General features: G+C 46.8%; 1 protein-coding gene across 3 annotated transcripts in view; it reads right to left on the bottom strand.

The window, feature by feature from the left end:
• helz2a (helicase with zinc finger 2a) overlaps positions 1-22,268 on the bottom strand; it is a 138,099-nt gene that overhangs the window by 58,854 nt on the left and 56,977 nt on the right. For all 3 annotated transcript variants that reach the window (XM_038803190.1, XM_038803191.1, XM_038803192.1), the window contains 3 exons: positions 17,158-17,233; positions 9,317-12,878; positions 6,011-6,096 (listed from right to left, as the gene is read on the bottom strand). In XM_038803190.1, coding sequence (XP_038659118.1) covers positions 6,011-6,096; positions 9,317-12,878; positions 17,158-17,233 — 3,724 coding nt within the window. The remainder of the gene's footprint in view (positions 1-6,010; positions 6,097-9,316; positions 12,879-17,157; positions 17,234-22,268) is intronic.

A 22,268-nucleotide genomic window follows, 5' to 3' on the forward strand; every position in this document is an offset into this window, starting at 1 on the left:
CAGGAAGTTGACAGGCGGCACACAGAGGCTACAGAGACATCACTGCCTGAAAAATGGCCAGCGCTGTTAGACACAGCAGGTGGGAGGTGAGTTCCGGCAGCCAGCAAGAGGACATTGATGTCCTGAGAGCTCCACACTCTACTGAGCCTAACACAAAAAACATTCCCTCAAAAGCCTCTGAATTTACGCCCTGAAACTCCCAACTCCTCATCCAGCATTTACTCCATTTCCCCATTTTATCTCGCCCTAAAAACTAAAAAATGGTTGGTCTGCCTGCCTATGTTTCCCATGTGCGAAGTTTGGTATCCCACAGGGCATGTAAAATCTTAATCAATTGGGGATTGAATTCCCTCAACAAGTAGCATAATTGTCGGCAGGCATGCTTTTAGGAAAGAGTTAATGTTTCCAAGTACTTAAGTTGATTTTAATTGTTTAATAGATTACGCTTATTGTCTAATTTCACCAAATATAATGGGGATACAGGTGGCACCATGGTGTTGTGGAAAAATGGTTACTGCACACAATAAACTTGGAGAATGAAGATGTCAAGACTTACTTTCTAGTTCTTATTATAGAGTTATCATTGGAGCTTAACAATGCCAATAGAGGATGGTGAGCGCTTGTGAGCAAAAAGGATTGCAAACTAAGATTCTTTCAGTTGCAAGATTGTGAACGGGATTTTCCATCAGCGAGATCCTCCGCTTTGCCGGCAGCGCACCCATGCCTGCAAATTTCCTGATTGCGTGATGGTGGCCACAATGGGAAACCCCGTTGGCCAGCTGCCATGATGGAGGATCCCACTGCCGGCAGGGGCTCGCCACGCCAGAAAACGGGTCTGGCGGGATGGAGAATCACACCCTGTATTCCGAATTCCAAACTTGAAGAGTTATTTAGAGAAACTTGGAAAACAAACGACTGAATCCAAGCGTAGAACGTCAGGATATGAATACCCACCATTGTTTCTGAGCGTCAACACTAAAACCAATGGATGAATGAAGTTACCATGTGGACACAGGTTACATCCTTGCCCAAGAATAAATAAGAAATGGCCTTGACACTTTCATTTCCATGTGAAAGCAAAATAAGATGTAAGGCATTTTCAAAATTGGAGCCGGAGCAATCGGACTTGGATGAAGGTTTGGATACATTAGTAGCTTTCATAGGTATGATTTACTAAAAGGATGACTTATTAGACATTGTCAGATTTTGACAAATTTAGAAAGTTGGAGGAGACCTCCATAGAAGACTACATAATGGAATTTAGCAGATTGTATACAAGGTTGCAAAGATTCCGTCTAGAAATTCCTCAGTCACTACTGGCGTTTAAATTAATGGACTGTGTTAAAGTTAGAAATATGGATAGACTAGACTTCTGGGGTGGGATTCTCCGCGAACCGGCGGGGTGGGCCACTCCGGCACCGAGAAGTGGCATGAACCACTCCGGCGTCGGGCCGCCCCAATCCGCACCTTCAGGGGTTAGGCCGGCACCGGAGTGGTTTGCGGCCAAAAACGGGCGGCCACTCTGCCCATCGTGAGCCAGAGAATCACTGGGGGGGGGCCGCTGCCAACAACCCCCGACCGGCGTGACGTGATTCCTGCCCCCACCAAATCCCCGGCACTGGGGAATTCGGCAGCCGACGGGGGGCGGGATTCACGCCGCCCCCCGGTGATTCTCCAATCCGACGGGGGGGGGGGGGGGTCGGAGAATCCTGTCCCTGGTTTTGACAGGAGTTAAATTTGCAGAAAGACACACCCTGTTAGAACAAATGTCTGAGGCTCTAAAAAAGTTCCTGGGCAAACTATCCTTCCCGGCAGCGGTCATGTCACAAATGGGCCTATTGGCAATAAGACAAGACTGTGGAAGGAGAGATCAAACAGTGGCAGTCCAGATATAAGGCAGGGTGGAGGGCGCAGCTTAACAAGGTCAAGAAATGCTACAAAGAGCAGAAGCCTTTGTGATCGAGGTCTTAGTGGCTTCCAACAAATTTGATGATAAATTACTAAAAGATGCACAATGACAAGAACTGAAAAGTTGGAAAGAATTTTGGGTGTACATGAAGGTCCCAGATAGGGGACAATGAGTTCTATCTCACAGATGGATATGCACGGAAAAGGTATAAGGCAAAAGGCAGTTTGGAGCACGAGGTTCTGAAGAAAACCCGCGTTACCAAGATGTAAGGGTAGATTCACCGACGGCAGGAAAGGTTATTTTGAAGATCTCCTTGGCTCTATTAGCCACAAACGCTTGGGAATGCAAGTCAATAGATATTGAAGTTTCTTTCTTACAGGGTCATCACAATTTTTCTTTGTCCTCTGAGAGAGGTGCCAAAAACAGAAAGAGTACTCTGGGAGATAAATAAATGTGTATTTTGGTTGAATGACTCCTCAGAGTTTGGTATTTCTCAGTGAAGTCGGTTTTGTTAAGGTTGGGCTGTCTTCAGTTGAAAACAGACCCAGCAATGTTTTATTGGCACAATGGAGGGAAACGTTAGGCATCTTCCTAATGTATGTATATGATTTTTTGTGAGGTGGTAGAAGCAAATTTGAAAAAGCTGTTATGAATGCGCTTTGAACGGAATTCAAGATTGGAAATCAGGGATGGGATTGTCCGAGCCTCTGCACCGGAATCGCGTTCGGCGCGGAGACGGAGAATGGGCGTTCGCGCGGGAATCGTAACGCGCACCAGTGAAGCGATTCTCTGGGGCGAATCGCGTGCGGTCTACGCGGAGCGGGTAGGGGTCCATTGACAGAGGCCCCCTTCCACCCACGATTCTCCAAGTGTAACTGGCTGAGTTCCCAACGGCGTTGTTCTAACCACAAATCGGCCATCGGAAATCTTGGGTGGCGGCTGCGAACTCAGTCCACGGCCGTCCTGGTGGAGGGATCCTTCACCGGGGGGGCCTCATGGACGGCCAGGCAAAAAAATCGGGCGCGCGCGATCTCGGGGGGACCTACTTCTTGCATCAAGGTGCGCGGTGTGAGCCCGCCATATCGCACGGGGTAGCATAGAACTTAAGGAAAGTCCAGAGTGAAACGCATAGCCCCATTTTTGGAGAATCCAGCCCATGGCCTCTGGAACATTCAAATACATTCGATTCGATATTGGGCAGAGTTCACAAGTCACTATACAGCAGCAGCTTTACTTGGAGAATATAAACTCCAGAGCAATTTATCATGGAAGGGCCTCACAAAAGGATATAGCGGCTTCTGAAACGGAAAAAGAGGAACTGCGAAGTTTAATTGGGCACCTGAATTGGTGAGCTAGACAAACAAGACTGGACACCAGTTTTGTTGTTTTAAACTAAGCACTAAAATGAACAATCTGTTTTAAGTATTTATCACATTCTTGAAAGTTACAAACCCAATTCTCAAGTGAGCAGGGCAAGCCCTTAATCCATCTCATTGCTTGCTCCAAAAATCAATGCAAATTGAATCCAACTCATGGACTCCACAAGAGAGACATACAAGATCCAAGCTGACAAGAAAATGCATTGCACGTTATGTTGGGCTTGGTCTGACAGATTTGAGACCAAAGGTCAAGAAGTGATCCTGAAGTGTAAGAAATTTTTCAAGCAAACAAAATACCTGGTGAAATTAAAATTGGAGAATTTTGTTTTGAAATTCCCATTGTTATGTGATGTTACACAACTGAAACTGATAGTTTAAAGTGAAACATCTGATGCTAATTTCTGTGAAAGTTTTTTTGAGTGTGGGAGGAGACCCTGGCCGGATTCTCAGTCCCACCAGCTCCCTTTTCCGGCGTGGCGCTCCCCTGCTCGCAGTGGAATTCTCCGTTCCTGCAGCTGGCCAATGGGGTTTCCCATCGCGGCCACCCCCAGGCCGTCGGGAAACACGTGGGCATGGGAGCTGCTCAGACCTTACCTCACTCGTCAAGGCGAGTTGACACGCGGAGACAACATGATTCAATGGGGATCATGGGCGGTCGCCCCTCCTTTAACAGTTACACAGCGCTCATCCAGGTCAGGTGAAGATGTTGGCATGCAGTTAGATCTGGTGGCCAGCAATAGACAAGGCAATTGAAGAGCTCATAAAACAGTGCCACCAGCAATCTTTGCCACCTCCTGCTACACTTGACCCTTGGGAATGGGTCGCCCATGGACTAAGGCCCATGTGGATTATGCAGACCCATTGTTGAGCAAGATGTTTTTGGTGATGGTAGATGTCCACTCAAAGTGACTATCAGTCGATGTGAGATGGACCACTGCATCGGCAGCCACAGTAGAATCTTTGCATTATGATTGCGATTCATGGGATTCCCAAGGCAATTGTTTTGGACAATGGTAACCCCTTTACAGGTGACGATTTTCAGTGTTTTATGAGACAATACTCCCTACCAACCAGCATCGAATGGTCTGGCTGAGTGGGTCGGAGAGTGACCTGATCCCAGGGATTAGCTGCCAAATGGACTGGTTTCGGGTTTCTGGGAAGGGCGGTCCCGTCAATAGTGGAGATGCAAACACAGAGCCAGTGACAACATGACAGGGTGTCAGCAACCATCCAGCACCTGCAGGTGCAGTTGGAGGACTCCGATCACCTGCAGGGGCAGGAGGTGGTGCCGACAATACATGCTATCCAGGCAAACACCGCACGGGTGGCATCCTCCGTGGAAGCCTTGGGGGTGAAGGTATCGGCCATGGGTCAGGATGTCCAAGGCCTGGGACACTCTGTGCGGGCAGTGGCCGAGGCACAGGAGAGAGCTGCCCTGTCACAGGCAGCCATGTACCAGGGCCACCACTGGGTGACGCTACCCATGCTAGCGGTATGCTCCAGGAGTCCATCCGGCACTCTCCTGCAGGGGCTTCTGTGGGCATTGCCCTTGGGTGGGCCGTGTGCTGCCCTGCCAGCCGATGGCGGCCAGTTGAGAGGGGGGAGAATTGGTTGGATGGGAGTTGGTGGGGTGGAGGATGGGGGCTCGTGTGCAGGGGTGGGGGCACCCATATGGCTGGTGTCACTCTGTACAACCACAGGCCATGGAGGGCAGTCAGTGGGGCGCACAGCAAGATGGCTGCCTTGCAGGCCACTGCAATGACAACTCGTGCCTGGACACCCCGGTCCCACAGCGAGTCACCCCGAACCATGGCCCATCCACTGGTCCCCAGGTGTCCCGCCCGCCCCCACACCCGCAGCCAGCCTTGTCAGTGGCAGGAGCGGCAGCCCAAGGTCATGCCTCTGTGTGCTTTGCCTCCTCTCTCTCTCCCTCATCAGCCATGATGTCTGATTTCCTGATTTTTAAAACAAGTGAAACTCACCATCAAGTATTCCTCCGGGCGGGTGCAGAGCGTCGCGGAGGCCCTGGAGAATACCAGGTCAGGCCCGCTAATAATATATGAACAGCATTTACTGTACACGCAGAGTAGAATGCATTGACGCCGCTGTCGAGGCAACGGAGAATGGCATTCTGGTGGTTGCCTTACGCGGCCACGATTTTGGCTTCACGTACAATTCTCCGCCCAATCACCTTTCTCGATTCTGTCGTTGACCAACGGAGAATCCCGTCCCACATTTTTTTGGTGTGTTTTAGCACCAGTGTAAATTTTGATCGCATTTCGGGTATGACTGGCACAATGCTGTAATTTATTTATATCTTCTGTTATGATTGACACAACTGTGTAATTGAAATATATGTTTAATAGCTTTACCTGTCATAAAAGAAAAACTTCAACAAAAATTTCACTTCGACCATCTAATCTCAATCTATACTGAAGGGTAGAGTTCAGAAAACTGTTCAGTGTTAAGTGACTCCTACAACAAAAACACACCATTCTTTCAGTGTTTTGGAGTAGGCAGGAGGTTCTCATACTTCTGAAATATTCAGAATATACTCTTACAGGGCAACGGTTATTTGAGTGAATAAACTTTAGAGCTGCTGTGAAAGAGTTAATACGGCTCTAAAACAAATGTGCCTTTCAAACTCTCGACAGAACCAATGAATATATTCTGGTCTTATATTTGGGATAAATATGCAATAAAGTTTGTAAGCTGTTCTTACGTCTCGGTGGTATGCGATGACCCAGTGCTATGCTCTGAGCCAGTGGGAAACAGACAGTGAGGTTCTGCACAGCACGCTCCTGACGTCTGTAAAATACAAATAGAAGTTGTAAGGATTGGTAGTCTGGCATTAACCACGGGTCTGACAAAAAGAATTTCATAACTTCTGCACTTGCTCTTTACACATGCTGACTAACCTGTTGAGGAATTCTGCAATTCCTATTTTTATCTCAGATTGCCAGCTATTGCTGCTTCTCTTTATTCCATTATTTTAAGTGCAGGATGATTGTCATTTTTCCAAATCCTGTGGTAAAGAGTGCTAACAGGCTTCAGACTAGTTATTCCACGATTTTTAACCTTAGGTAAGTAGAGAGTTCTGTCGGGGAGGGTAGATGCTGGTTCCGGGGATGGGAAGAGAAGAGGATTAAGGAAATGAAGGATCTGTTTCTGGGAGGGCGATTTGCAAGTTTGAAGGAGCTGAGAAAGAGGTTTGGGTTGGCGCTGAGCGAAGGTTTCAGGTATATACAGGTGTAGGACTTTGCGAGGAATGCCTTCCCGAATTTCCCAACAACAAGCGGCATGAACCGCTCCAGCGCCGTGCTGGCCCCCTGTGGGGTCAGAATAGGTCGTGCCCAGGCCCTGTTCGCACCGTCGCGTTTCACGACGGCGTTCACGATGGCGCAAACACTTGGCCTCAATATCGGACAGTCGCCCCCCATATTTGAGTTGTCAGAATGGCTGGAGCTGCAGGTGGAACGGATACCTTAGCCTTCGCCTCACTGATTGCTCGTAGGCGGGTCTTGTTGGGGTGGAGGTCAGCCTCTCCATCCTGTGCCTTTTCTATGGCAGGGGGACCTGCTGGATTTTTGGCCCTGGAGATAGTGAAATCTGCTCTAAGTGAGGTAAGTGTTCTACAATAGTTGGGGTTTGTTCATTTTACATTTGGGGAGTCGGTTACCGATGACTGCTGATGGAAGGGGGGGGGGAGGGAGCAAGTGAGTGGGTAGGTGGGGCTGGTGGGGGACTTAATGTGTTGGGGGGAGGGGGGTGGGGGGTTGTGTTTGTTGTAACTTGTAAAAATGTTGGAAATTTGGAATAAAAATACTTTTTAAAAAATTAAACCTTCACCCAGATGCTTGGCTGTTATCTCCTCCTAGCTGGAGACTATCTGTTCTTCTTACAAGTAAACAGCATTGCTGGCTAGTTCTGCTGATCAAAGGTCCTTGAGAGTGTGTAAAGATTAAGAGGTATAGGCATTTGACTAATATGTGCTCTTTAATGCAGGGGTGTAAGCTGTATCCTGCTTTTACTAAACCTATTGATTCCCCCTAACAACTTTCCTAGGAAGTCCCACTCGGTTGGCTAGCTGCTCCATCAGTCTTGGTAATGTCAGGGAGGCATCAGTGGCTTCTGTCAGGACTGCAGAAGAAGATTGAGACAGGCGGGCTGTCGATTATGACACCTGCCCAACACCCACCCCTCCCCCACCCAGCGCCACCCCTTCATGGGGTTGTCCTCAGGATTGTGCCAGAAGGTGATGGGGTGGGCACCCCACATTTTACAGGATGCAGGCCCACGAGGGGCATGCAAAATTCAGCTCACAGTCATTCAATAGATTCTCATTATCCACACCGAGTATCCACTATGCACAAAACTCTTCATTGGGAAGCCTTGGCTACACCCCAAACTCCACTAATGGATTCAGCTCAGCACAGGATAGAGTTGTCAAGGGGTTTGTGAGTTTGCTTGTCATGAAAGTTTTATGATAGGATTATGGAAGTAGCATTTGATGACTGTTGTTTACCTTGGCAGTTTTATGTGGTTCCAAAAGTATTTTTTTCTGCATGATTTTGAATGACACTTTATCTTGACTTTATCTGCCTGATGGCCATCTCAAAGGCTTCCCAATGAAGAGTATTGTGTATAGTGGATACCCGGTGTGGGTATGGGAGTATGAGGGTGCACGGGGTGTGATGGGTATTTGGCACGTGGGGATGAGGGCTAAGAGGCTTCACACTCAGCTACTGACTGGGCTGGGCCCAGCCAACAGTGGTTCTTCTAACCACCTCAGCCTCTGCCCGGCCTTGCCTGGAGACGATGGTCCCAAGCCTACTGGGTGAAAATACAGTGGGAGAGCACGGCCACTCAGGAAGCAGGATTGCAAAGTTGGAAAATGACCTGACAATGGGCAAAAACCAGCCTACTGTACCTCCTGTGCAAGACAAAGATGAAAATTATGGGCCAAGCAGAGACCATTGTTGTTTAGATAGCTACAAACAAACAACAACAAAATATAGTCTAATGATAACCACAGTCAAGTGTGAACTGATCAGTATGGAAATACATTTCAAAATGCAACATCATACCAAAAACAGTGGAATGAATTGATGTAAAAACATTAAATTCACGGTGTCAAATATCTGCCTGTGTTATAAAATATTGCTGTTAATTGGGTGCTGAGATAATGAACAAGCTGGGTAAGAATAAAGACATGACTCCGGATCACAAACTGGCCCAGATCAAGCACACATGTAAACCCCACAAGAATATTACTTGCATAAAAGTTGACCATTAGGGTTAGATTCTCCTTCCCGGGATGCCCAGAATGCATTCCCCTTGGGACGGAACATCGGGTGTCAGGATGAAATCGGTCTGAACACGCTGCTTCGACCCACTCGCCTGCTGGGGGCATGAACGAGTTCCACAGCGCATGTTAATGAGAACATGTTAATAAATGCAAATTATTCGTAATGATGCATTTGCATCTATTTAGCAGGCCCGGCTTCCAATGATCCACCCTCCCATGATTCTCCGATCCCCATGCTCGTGAACCATGTGGGCGCGGTTCACTTGTGGTCACTATAATCGTGGCCCTGGTGTGGCGGACCAAGGGGGCTACCTGGGCCATGATGGTAGTGACTATCTGAGCCCATCCGAGGCCCAACACCACCCCGCACCACAAATCGGTCCTGACACTCCTCCACCTCCAACCCACATCGCACAGCAGTCCCCAATCACCAGAATGCCTGGGTGCCCCCCTCCCCATCACCAGAATGCCTAGGTGCCTCCCCCCCCCCCCCCCCCCCCACCCAGGTACAGGGGTCTTCCAAATGGAGAATCCAGCCAAAAATGTCTGTCCTCAATAATTGGATTCAAAAATTCACCTATTACATAGGTATATATGGTAATTTTGTAGCTTCTGAAGCCAAATCCTAATGGTTGAGGAATTCCAACTTTTCAATCCTATTAACTACAAAAAGATTGGACACAAAGCATTTAATTACGGTTGTCCAGCCATTGTACTCACACATTGGGAAGTAATTTTGGAATTATCTCCACAGTGAACATTGTATCCTTCTGGAATATTTCATTTGGGATATTATCCATGGACATTTTGTGCACAGAAAAGTTTGTCTTCATGTCGGCTTCTCTATTGGATTCAGAACGATCATTTTGAAACTCTTCAGTCACAGCATGAGCAACCCAGATGTAACTATTAGGGTCAATATTCAGCTCAGAGGAGTTTTCTGATATTTGAAGGGCATTAAAACTTTGACAAAGGATCTCCTCATTTTTTGTCAGATTCCTTTCTATTTTCTGTTTCAAGCCTCTGCACCGGATACACAGATAGCAATTGGTCAGGGCACTTTCAATATGCCAATTTTTACAAAATTCTTTTGGAATAGAAAATGAGCCATACAGCTTCCTGCCTTGTGTATCCTTTCTCTTCCAAGTTATCTTCACATCATAAACGATGATAACTTCATTCTCACAGACAGCATTTGTTGCAGATTCCATTGCACACAGTGGTCCCCAGATTGCTTGGTACTCCTTTGCGTCAGGATAGACCGTTTGGGGCGACCTTGTAGCGTGCTTTGAAAAGCATGTAATGGGATTTTCTGCATGTTCGACACAAATCTCAAACATTGGGGTTACACTCAACAACTGAACGGTTGGCACCAAGAATCCTTTCTTCATATCTGTGGTCAGCTGCAACTGCAAAGCATCACCATTTTTAATTTCCAGGAAAATGCGTACATAATGAGAAACTGAGGAATGTTGGCCCTTGCTTACTTCTATTTTGCCAAAGTACCCCCGCTTGCCATTAGGTTTAGAATCTTGGCTCTTCTCCAGGAGAAGGACGGCCACCTTGCAAAATTCTTCTGATCTGACTGCATCTACAAATTGCTGCCAAGTGTCAGCACCAACAGTATAGACATGCGGGTTACAGAACGGCCCAGGTGGAAAAATAGAATTTCTTGGTGTTTCTATGCAGTAGATTCTTTTCCTCCATGTTAATTTCATTGAGTGTTTGCTCTCATCGTATGCAGGTTGATCCACCAGCTGCAGAGTTCTGTAACTTACTTGGTGACATTCTGATAAAGTATCATTGTTCAAAGGGAACATAACCTTGAAGTACCTGGTTTGTGGTTCAACATCAATCGTGAATGCCAGCTTTTGCATCACTTGACTTCGAAGCTGTGTTGCAAAGTGAAGGTTTTGAGCTTTTTTTTCATAGCTGGAAGCATTCCTACTCTTTCTGTTGAAATCAATGCATATTTTTTCAATTTCCTGTTGGCTGTATGGAAGGTGCCCCTTGCATAGGACAGCGGTAAGGAAACGCTGGATAATAATGTCCAGGTATCGGCGAATGGGTGAAGTGGCCCAAGTATAACATGCAAGTTGCAGAGAGTAATGCCCTTGCTTTGACCCAGCTGTCGAGTTAGAACACACGAAGGATGATTTGTGCATACGTTTTCTCAGTTCTAATATTACCGGGGCAAGATTTGGGTGAATATCATCTGTTGCAATGAAATCTGACAACTTATGAACGTCAGAAGCCTTAGCTGCTGCTATCAGGCTGTTCCACAAAGAAGACAAGACCTGGAATTCCTCACAAGGTGGAAATTGAACATTTGGTGTGATGCCAATTTGGTGAGAGAGATGAATGGAAAGGCAAATCAACTTTCTGTGCTTAGTTTCTAGATTCGCCATGTCCTTAAGAGCAGGAGAATTCTGGCATCTCAACGGTGTCACACTTACTGTTTCATTATTTCTGGTCAAGAATTCAGCAACAGAGCTATTCATCATTATCATGAGTTCTTCAATCATCTGATGGGATTGTCTGTTTCCGAGGTGCTCTTTTTCATCAGGCTGTTGATAATAGAAGTCATCTTGAAGTCGATATTTCCTGTGGATTCTGGAGAAGTGAAAGGCTACAGCAATTGAATCTTCCAGAGTGTCAAACCTCAGTTCACTTCCACTAAACTCCTTGATGATGTCCTCTGCATCATCATAGGAAAATCTTCTGTCTGACTTGATAACAGAACGTGAAAAGTGTGCTTCAACGACATTGTCTGTGCCCTTTTGTACTACAACAAACAGAGAAATTACATTGCATTCTTTTCCTGGCAGCAGGCTACAGATTTCTTGACTAAGTTTGGGAGGTAGCATGTTAATTGGCTCTCTGTCCGGCGGATAGTAAGTAACTCCACGCTTCTGTGCCTCATTATCTAAAAAACCACCTTTTTGCACAAAGCTTGACACATCTGAGATGTGAACCCCTATTTCATAACTTTCATCTAACTCTCGCACACTGATAGCATCATCAAGATCCTTGGAAACCAAGGGATCCACAGTGAATGTGAAATACTTGCGGCAGTCCTTTCGATTTTCATCCAACCTTTCCCTAGATTTCCAATTGTGTTCTGGTATCTCTTTGAGAGCTTCTTTTGGATAGCTGTCGTGAACATGATTTTCCAAATTCAGTATTTCCATTCCTTGATCCATTGTTACTGCTGCAGGAAGTAGTTTTGTTACAATTCCCAATGGATAGTAAAAATTGCTACGCCAGCGTACTAGTTCAACAACAAAGAAAAAATTCCTCTTTATTTCTTCAGTAAGACTTATTGTTTCTTTTGTCACAAATTTGTCTTTCTTCCATTTGCGAATAAGGATTTTGTTGCGAGATTTTTTATCTGCTGATGGCGTGTAGATTTTTGTAATGCATTTGTTGATAGGAACCATCACATTTGAATCGTATTCATCTACCGTGCAGACAAAGGTTCTTGGCAAATCGCCTGCCTTCAGCACTCCAACAACTTTTCCACTGACACCAGAATGATCACCGTGGCCTGAGTCCTGGGGCAAAATTTCAACTAAAACCTGATCACCAGGGAATGATTGTCCACAGTTAACACGACCTTCTATCTTAATGTGTACATTCTGAGGTTCATCCAGAGTGACAGCATCGCCTTTGTAAAATTTTTCCATGACTATCTCACATCTCTTATACTTTGTAGGTTGAGTTGTTAGCAATGTGTTCAGAACATGAATAGGATAATCAGTGTACTGTGCAGTTCTTTTCTTCTGAGAGGACTGGGTGTATACTGTTGGAATTTCATTATTATTATTCTCTGATACTATTTCCTCGCCTTCAAATATGTCCATCAATCCTTCCTCTGTCACCGTTAACATCACATTCTTGCTCTCATCTAAAAGTTCTTGTAGGATTGGATCAATATCTTTGTCTGAATAATAGGAATCATTATCACTTTCATCTTCCTCATTGTGAGTCCAAGTCTCCATGTCAACAATGGTCTGCTTAATATGCTCCATTGTGAGCTCCTCTGGGTAAACGGCTTTATTGTAAATGGACTCCTGAATATACCTCTTCCAAATTTTGCTGCATTTTCCAACAGAGCAAAGAGCCAAAGCATCGCCAACAACTATCACAAGAGACTGGGCCCGTGTCATGGCTGTGTTCAAAACCCTGGATTGATTGAAGAACTCCAGCCCGGCGCTCTTTGAAGAAATGTTGCTTTCGTAAGTGTGCACAGTGGAAATGATGACCACTCTGAACTGCTTTCCTAGTGAGAGAAGGAAGAAATTAAAAATTATCCCACATAAAGCTATCATTTCTGTAAATGAGTGTATCAAAATATTCAAGTATTTCTTTTCGAAAGCAGTGTTCTGACGCACTCTGCTAGTTTTTTTTTGGCGCACTCTGCTATTGGCGGTGTCTTGAAGCACACTGCTATTAAGTACCTTTGTGGAATTCAGGAAACTGGCAGAAATTTCACACAAAGGCCTCTGTCAAGAATCAAGATATGGCGAGCCTTCCTGAAAAGATGCGATGCTGATTCTTGCCGGCTCTCCAGCCAATGGCTGCAGCTAGTCATCACCTCCACAAGATTCTGCCCATTCTCTCAGTGGAAAAATAATTTGTCATATTTTTAAAATTTGGTGGGCTCCAACCCGTGAATTTTCAATGAGTGACAAAGGGCACGATTTAATGGCCTTGTCATGTCCAACTTGGTGACCTGATGAGGCCAATGAAGCTTCTGAGAGGCCTCTCGCGGGATTCGCCGCAATGCTTGCAACTTCTGATGAGATTTTACAAAATCTTGCAAGATGTCACAATCTGGGCTAGATCCAGATTAACATATTTAAATGAGCCATTAAATTCATTTAAATATGTCAGCGCCATATTCCCCGACGCCCGCGAACTAACGGCCATGTCCGGTAGACTGTGCCAGACTGCTGTTTCGCACTGGTTTCCATAAAAGTGGACCAGATGTAACAGCACCTGGAAGGGTCTCCGAGGTCATCAGAGACCCCTGGATGGTCGGGCACGGGCAGAGTGGTACCCTGGGTGCCCATGTGACACTAGGGCATTGCCAGGGTGCCAGGCTCGCAGCGCAAAGGTGCAAGGGTGAAGGATTGAAGACTGTGTACCAACGATATTGTGGAGGATCAGACAGGGTTCGTTAAGGGCAGGCAGCTGGTGGCCAATGTAAGAAGGCTGCTAAATTTGATCATGATGCCCCTGGAGAGTAGGGAGGTGGAGGTAGTGGATGCAGAGAAAGCTTTTGACCGGGTTAAGTGGGATTATTTATGGGAGATGCTGGAGCGGTTCGGATTTGGGATGGGCTTTATTGACTGGGTTAGGTTGCTGTACCGGGCTCCGGTTGCAAGTGTATGGGCAAACAGGACAACTTCGGACTATTTTAGACTGCACTGGGGGGCGAGACAGGGATGTCCCCTCTCCCCACTGCTCTTTGCGCTGGCAATAGAGCCGCTGGCAATTGCTCTGAGGGCCTCAAGGGGCTGGAATGGGCTGGTCCGGGGAGCTGAGTGAAACACAGGGTCTCATTGTATGTGGATGACCTGCTTTTATATGTCTCAGACCCAATGGAGGGGATGGAAGAAATTATGGAAATTTTAGGGGAATTCAGCCGGTTTTTGGGGTATAAGCTCAATATGGGCAAGAGCGAGATGTATGTAGTCCAGGTGAGGGGTCAGGAGAGGCGACTGGGGGAACTGCCGTTCAGAGTGGTAGGTGACAGTTTCAGGTACCTGGGCATCCAAGTGGCAAGGGATTGGGACAGGCTACATAAATTGAACTTGGCCCGGCTGGTGGATCAGATGAAGGAGGATGTCCGGAGGTGAGATGCGCTCCCGTTGTCTCTGGCGGGCAGAGTTCAATCGGTAAAATGACGGTACTCCCGAGATTCCTATTCGTTTTCCAATGCCTCCCCATCTTCATCCTTTTTAAAGTGGATCAATAAGGTTATTGTGGGCTTTGTGTGGGGAGTGGGGGGGGGGGGGGGGCAAGTCCCTGCGAGTGAAGAGGGCACTGCTCGAGCGGAGCGGGGGGATGGTGGGCTGGCGCTGCCGAATTTCAGTAATTATTACTGGGTGGCTAATATAGCCATGGTGAGGAGGTAGCTAGTGGCCAGCGAACCATGTCCATATGTTCTGGTCATGTCCAAAGCTGAGGGGATTTTTGGCAGCGGTTTGCTGACATCATGTCCAAGGTATTAAATATGAGGGTTGCACTGAGTCCAGAGGTGGCGATTTTCGGGGTGTCGCAGGATCCGGGAATCCAGGAGGAGAAAGAGGCAGACGTTCTGGCCTTTGCCCCCAGTGGTAGGCAAACTGTTAGAGAAGATACTGAGGGATAGGATCTATTCACATCTGGAAGAAAATAGACTTATCAGTGATAGGCAGCATGGTTTTGTGCAGGGAAGGTCATGTCTTACAAACCTAATAGAATTCTTTGAGGAAGTGACATAGTTAATTGATGAGGGAAGGGCTGTAGATGTCATATACATGGACTTTAATAAGGCGTTTGATAAGGTTTCCCATGGCAGGTTGATGGAAAAAGTGAAGTCGTATGGGGTTCAGGGTGTGCTAGCTAGATGGATAAAGAACTGGTTGGGCAACAGGAGACAGAGAGTAGTGGTGGAAGGGAGTGTCTCAAAATGGAAAAGGGTGACTAGTGGTGTTCCACAGGGATCCATGCTCGGACCACTGCTGTTTGTGATCTACATAAATGACCTGGAGGAAGGTATAGGTGGTCTGATTAGCAAGTTTGCAGATGATACTAAGATTGGTGGAGTTGCAGATAGCGAGGAGGACTGTCAGAGAATACAACAAAATATAGATAGATTGGAGAGTTGGGCAGAGAAATGGCAGATGGAGTTCAATCCAGGCAAATGCGAGGTGATGCATTTTGGAAGATCAAATTCAAGAGCGGACTATATGGTCAATGGAAGGGTCTTGGGGAAAATTGATGTACAGAGAGATCTGGGAGTTCAAGTCCATTGTACCCTGAAGGTGGCAACGCAGGTTGATAGAGTGGTCAAGAAGGCATACAGCATGCTTGCCTTCATCGGATGGGGTATTGAGTAAAAGAGTTGGCAGGTCATGTTACAGTTGTATAGGACTTTGGTTCGGCCACATTTGGAATACTGCGTGCAGTTTTGGTCGCCACATTACCAGAAGGATGTGGATGCTTTGGAGAGGGTGCAGAGGAGGTTCACCAGGATGTTGCCTGGTATGAAGGGTGCTAGCTATGAAGAAAGGTTGAGTAGATTAGGATTGTTTTCGTTGGAAAGACGGAGGTTGAGGGGGGACCTGATTGAGGTCTACAAAATTATGAGAGGTATGGACAGGGTGGATAGCAACAAGCTTTTCACAAGAGTGGGGGTGTCAGTTACAAGGGGTCACGATTTCAAGGTGAGAGGGGGAAAGTTTAAGGGAGATGTGCGTGGAAAGTTTTTTACGCAGAGGGTGGTGGGTGCCTGGAACGCTTTACCAGCGGAGGTGGTAGAGGCGGGCACGATAGCATCATTTAAGAAGCATCTAGACAGGTATATGAATGGGCGGGAACAGAGGGAAGTAGACCTTGGAAAATAGGAGACAGGTTTAGATAAAGGATCTGGATCGGCGCAGGCTGGAAGATCCGAAGGGCCTGTTCCTGTGCTGTAATTTTCTTTGTTCTTTGTTCTTTGGTAGCCCGGAGGCGGATATTACTAGCATGGAGGGACTCAAAGCCCCTGAAATCGGAGACCTGGCTATCGGACATGGCTGGCTTCCTCTGCCTGGAGAAAATTAAGTTCGCCGTGAGAGGGTCTCTGTTAGGGTTCGCCCGGAGGTGGCAACCATTCATCGACTTCTTCGCAGAGAATTAATCATCAGTAGAAGGGGGGGGGGGGGGGGGGGGGGGGGGGGGGGGTTAGGCTAACGTAGATTAGGGGGTACGTAATGGTGGGACCTGTGGGAGAGGGAGGTAGTACTTTCAGTATGTTTATATTTTCCTTGCTATGTACATTGTTTATTTTGTTGCTGTTACAATGCCAAAGAAAAACCTTAATAAAATGCTTGTTTTAAAAAAAAGAAAATGAATTTGTGAAAGGACAAAAATACTATATGAATACATACTCAAATTTCTAGACTTGTTAAAATAGTTTACAACTCATTTACAACTATACCTTTCCCCCTGATGTTGAAACAGCCTCATCATACAAGTGGTGATGTTTCACAACAGGAAGAAGATCCTCAAATGCAGCATCAATATGAAAAATGTATTTGTGGGCAGCACGCAGTGGCGCAGTGGTTAGCATTGCTGCCTCACGGCGCAGGTTCGATACTGGCTCTGGGTCACTGTACATGCGGAGTTTGCACATTCTCCCCGTGTTTGTGTGGGTTTTGCCCCCACAACCTAAAAGATGTGCAGGGTAGGTAGATTGGCCATGCTAAATTGCCCCTTAATTGGAAAAAATGAATTGGGCACTCTAAATTTATTTTTTTAAATTATATTTTCAGCACTGTCCTCGTTCAACAAGCTGTAAACACACCTACCTTGTATATTGAAAACATTCTCTACAGTTACTGATGAGCGTCCACATCTCCTGAGATGTTGCCTCAAGCATTGAATCTGGATGAAATAAGTGATTATTAAATTAAATTCACAAATTTGTGTCATTTCATTCTTACAGCTGAAATAACTATAAAGCCCTCCTGAATTGAATGGAAATTTGAATTCACAAAACAAAGAGCACACCTTCACCTTTCCAATGCTTAACGGTGAGTTCCCAATTGCAGATATTCTACAGATATGGAGAAAATCAAATTCGCCATCCGAGGGTCGGACGACGGCTTCCACAGAACGTGGGAGCCATTCATGCAACTGTTCCGGGACCTGTTTGTGGCCAACGTACATGAGGAAGAATAGTCGGGTGGCCAAGAACCAGGGGAAAATGGACGGGAATCGGGGGAAGGTAGCCGGGGGGAGGGGGGGGGGGGGGGGGGGGGGGGGATACGGGCTCGGTATGGGGGTTTGATGGCAAGCCAAGGCCCAAAACCAAACTATAAATAAATGCCTATAAACATGTGCCTCGGCCATATTGGGGAATGTAAAATATGTATGCTGGCTAAAGGGGGCGGCCACAATTATTGTTATGAAGATGCTTACCTGTAAATATTCATGTTAAATTTTTGTGTTTTCCTTTTTTTCCTTTTTTTTTTTCTCTCTCTCTAATAACTTGTAATTTGTCATATATAAAATATGAAAACTCAATAAAAAAACATTTATAAAAAAAAGATATGGCTGTCCAACTAAGTTTGTGTCCTACTGAGTCCATGTCCAACTGAGTCCATGTCCAACTGAGTCCATGTCCAACTGAGTCCATGTCCAACTGAGTCCATGTCCAACTGAGTCCATGTCCTACTGAGTGCATGTCCAACTGAGTGCATGTCCACAAGGAGGAAGGAAAAATGAGCAGCAACTCACAGAACAACACTCTTATTCAGCTTTGAGAAACAGTTAGGGGCAAGTTTACAGAGTTTCCCAACCCCAACAACCAACATCTCATGGTAGTGACAAGTAAGTTAGAAGGGACATCTGTCCCAATCTACCTCTGTTGAAACTAAGCTTAATATAGCATAATAGAATTCACAGTGCAGAAGGAGGCCATTCAGTCCATCGAGTCTGCACCGCCTCTTGGAAAGAGCACCCCACTTAAGCCACACCTCCCTATCCCCGTAAACCAGCAACCTCACTTTAGTTAAGGGCAATTTATCATGGCCAATCCACCTAACCTGCACATCTTTTGACTGTGGGAGGAAACCGGAGCACCCGGAGGAAACCCACGCAGACACGGGGAGAATGTGCAGACTCCACACAGACAGTGACCCAAGCCGGGAAGCGAACCTGGGACCCTGGAGCTGTAAGCAACTGTGCTAACCACGATGCTATCGTGCAGCCCCTGGTTTACATCAGATATTGATGGCATGGTAGCACAGTGGTTAGCTCTGTTGCTTCATAATACCAGGGTCCCAGGTTCGATTTCCTCCAGTGCTCTGGTTTCCTCCCACAAGTCCCGAAAGACGTGCTGTTAGGTGAATTGGACATTCTGAATTCTCCCTCTGTGTACCCGAACAGGCGCCAGAATGTGGTGATTAGGGACTTTCACAGTTACTTCACTACAGTGTTAATGTAAGCCTACTTATGACAATAATAAAGATTATTATAACCCAACAATTTCTCAAATGACATCACGTGCCCTCCCCTACTAAAAGCAACATTTTGGTCACCGTGTACAACAAATATCCTGACATCGGCTGCGACTCTCGGCTGCGTGGTGCTCAATCAAGAACACTACGCAGCCGGAGAATACCAGGAGAAGCCTGCAGCGAGCCTCCTGACAGCCTCCCACCTCGCGAGATTCACCAGAGTCCCATGAGATGTCAGAGTCAGAACCCCGCCCCAAATTGGCTGGACCAAATGATGCTCACGGATGTAGGTCATAAATCTACTTACAACCTACCTGCCCGGGATCCACCAGCCTCCACCGATTCATCGGCCTCCCCAGGGAGGCTACAACTGGGCGCCAATAAGTGTTGGTCCACACAAACGTGGGCCAGATAGAACTGCACCCATGGGGTCTCTCAGGCCAACGGAGACCCCTGGGTGATCAGAATAAGTGTCGGGTGGCTCCCTGTCCCACCCCCTGTAATGCAGGAACCTTGGCACTGCCACTCTGGCATTGCCAAAGTGCCCGGATAGCACTGCCAAGCCAGCAGGAGCACTTCCAGGGTGGCAGTGCAAGGGAACCGAGTACCAAGGTGGCACTGCCAAGATTCGGGGGGTGAGAGGGGCCATGTCCATGAAATGAGGGTGGAGGGGGATTGTTTGAAGGGTGGGAGAGTGCAGGGTAGATAAGTAGGGGCCTCTGGGAGATTGGGGGGGGTGGGGGGGTGATGGGTAGGGGTCCAAGAAGGGACAGGGTGCTTGCTGTAAGGGGACTTGGGGGCCTGAAGAGGGGGGAACTCTAGAGACCCCATAGCGGGGTGTCCTCACTCGGGGGGCATGGGGTCATGTCTATTTGTGTGGGGGGGGGGGGTGACATTGCCCATGGAAGAGCGGATGTGGGGGGGACCCACATGCTCACTTAGAGATTGGGACACCCTTTCAAAATAGTGGCCCGATCTCTGAGTTCAGCTTCCCAGTGCTAAAAACATTCTGAGAGTGGGCTAAACCAGTGAGGAACTCCCCAGAGCCCAAAAAAATGACTAAGTGTTCTTTGATAGCGGTGGGGAACTCAACGGCAGAGCCGGCTGGAAACTCCCCGGTAAACCAGGCCACAAATTAACTTTGGACTGGATTCTTCTGCCCTGCCCACCTGCAAGAACGCCATGGACGAGACGGTGACAATGGAAAACTCCAACGGTAACAATCTGAATGCAGTCACTATCATTTTCTTAATAAAACAGATTGATTTCCACAGTGTGTAAGTATTCAGAAACACAGAACATCTGAACACTGAAAAGGCAAATTATCCCCCACTCGCACTCCAGAGATATTGGAATGATGCAGAAGAGCCAGTGTCTAGTAAAATTGTTTTTTGTGATTTCTTCCTGACCTTTACTCCTTGACAACATCCTTGACAACATCCCTTGCTACACTATTTTAAGTAAGAAGTCTTACAACACCAGGTTAAAGTCCAACAGGTTTGTTTCGAATCACTAGCTTTCGGAGCACTGCCCCTTCCTCAGGTGAAAATGGTGGGGCCTGAAGAGGGGGGATTTCACCTGAGGAAGGAGCAGTGCTCCGAAAGCTAGTGATTCGAAACAAACCTGTTGGACTTTAACCTGGTGTTGTAAGACTTCTTACTCTGCTCACCCCAGTCCAACGCTGGCATCTCCACATCAACATTATTTTAAAGACTGACGACACATTGAATGGGATGAGGACCTCATGCAGTATAATTATATAAAATATAGAAATGTCCTTATGGCTATTTCTAAAATGCTAAAAACTGAACAAAGACCTTTTTAAAATGGTTGAGTCCATATCTGTCTGTGACCCTCGATCAAAAGGAGCTACTTCGCAGTTTCAAAGAAATTTGCACCTTGTTATCCCCAAAGAGACACTAACAACCGCCTGTGGGCTGCAAAGGTCAAATTAAAAAGGACTATACAAAGGCCATCTGCAATTTATACCCCAATTTGGTTATCCGGAGTACACTCGTCTGTTGGAGAAAGTCTTCCGCAACCTTCCTTTCAATTTTTACTGTAACATTTAAACATACCAGCCATCAACATGAAGGAATATACCCTTTGTCAAAGATTCTGTGAAGAAGTGGGAGTCATGTGAGCTGGACCTCTCATTTGTGTAACCAGTAATATTGCCTTGTAGAACTGTAAGCTCAGTCTGCTGTTTACTATCCTATAAGCAGCCTCACAGAAAAGGACATCTCTACCCAGGTTTGAACACCTGGCCCCATCTACACTGCTTCCAGTGGAAATTCTGTATCATTGCTTCCAAGACTGATTTACCTCTGCATGCTTACCTCATCGTGTAAAGTTTTCACCACCAGGAAAGTGAATTAACCAGCACCAGTTTTCATCCCACAGACCTCTGTGAAGGAATACCTCATAGAACTTTTCTTCTGGATTCTGGAACTCACCATAAACACCATGGGCGGGATTTCCCGTCCCCGCGACGCCCAGAATGCATTCCGCAATGGGATGAAGAATCAGACGTCGGGGCAAATTTGAGATTGACATGCTTTGCTGGAGGCATGAACAAGTTCTACACCGCACACCAGTGGGAGCATTGAAATAAATGCAAATGGGTGGTGGACCTGGCAGTGGGTCGCAAGGTCCACCATACCAGAGCCACAATGGCAGAGACCATCCCAGGCAATCCTCCCTGCACCACAAATGAGCCCCCAACCTTCCCACCTGCACCACACAGCAGCCCCCAACCCCCGGATTGCCTGGGTGCCTCATCCCCATTTCTGGGGGTGACCGGGACTGGACCCCTGTAATAAGGGGCCCCTACCTAAAGGAACCCCACCACAGACCCCCTCACACACTCAGACACCCTCTACCACACATAACCCCCTCCCAGAAAAGGGACCCCTGTCTGAAAGCTAGACAGCAGTCCAGACAGGGGCTGTGGGAAACATTATAACTGTAATACTTACCTTACAGCTCCATGTGTTCATTCCTTAAAGGAGAACAGCTGTGCCTGCATCTGGTTCCCACAGATCCACTATCTATAATCCATTCATGGCTTTGGAATAGTGGTTTATGATTGACAGCTCGTAATAAACATCTGTAACTTTGATCCATTCATATCCTTTCAAGCTTCAGTGAGCTAAGTGCTGGATTTCCAATGTTTTTAAACATTGACCACATCAAAGAGAGGTAAGTGCAGTGAAATCACTCACTTGAGTGATTGGAATGCACTTAGTGGACTTTCATCTCTTTAATGTGAGTTCTGCACTGGGCGAAGGAGACGAAGATGTGCACCTGGGAAGGGAATGTGATTCAGATCAATGAGGATCTGTTGGGGATAGAGTATTTTCAGGACCTGTTTGTGGGAGGGTAAGACTGCGGAATTGGAGGTGCTTGAGGAAGTGTACCTGCTGCCGAAGGGGAATGGGTTCAGGTTAGGGCCTTCT

The sequence above is a fragment of the Scyliorhinus canicula genome, chromosome 7 (genome assembly GCF_902713615.1).
Source record: "Scyliorhinus canicula chromosome 7, sScyCan1.1, whole genome shotgun sequence".
NCBI classification, from domain to species: Eukaryota; Metazoa; Chordata; class Chondrichthyes; order Carcharhiniformes; family Scyliorhinidae; genus Scyliorhinus; species Scyliorhinus canicula.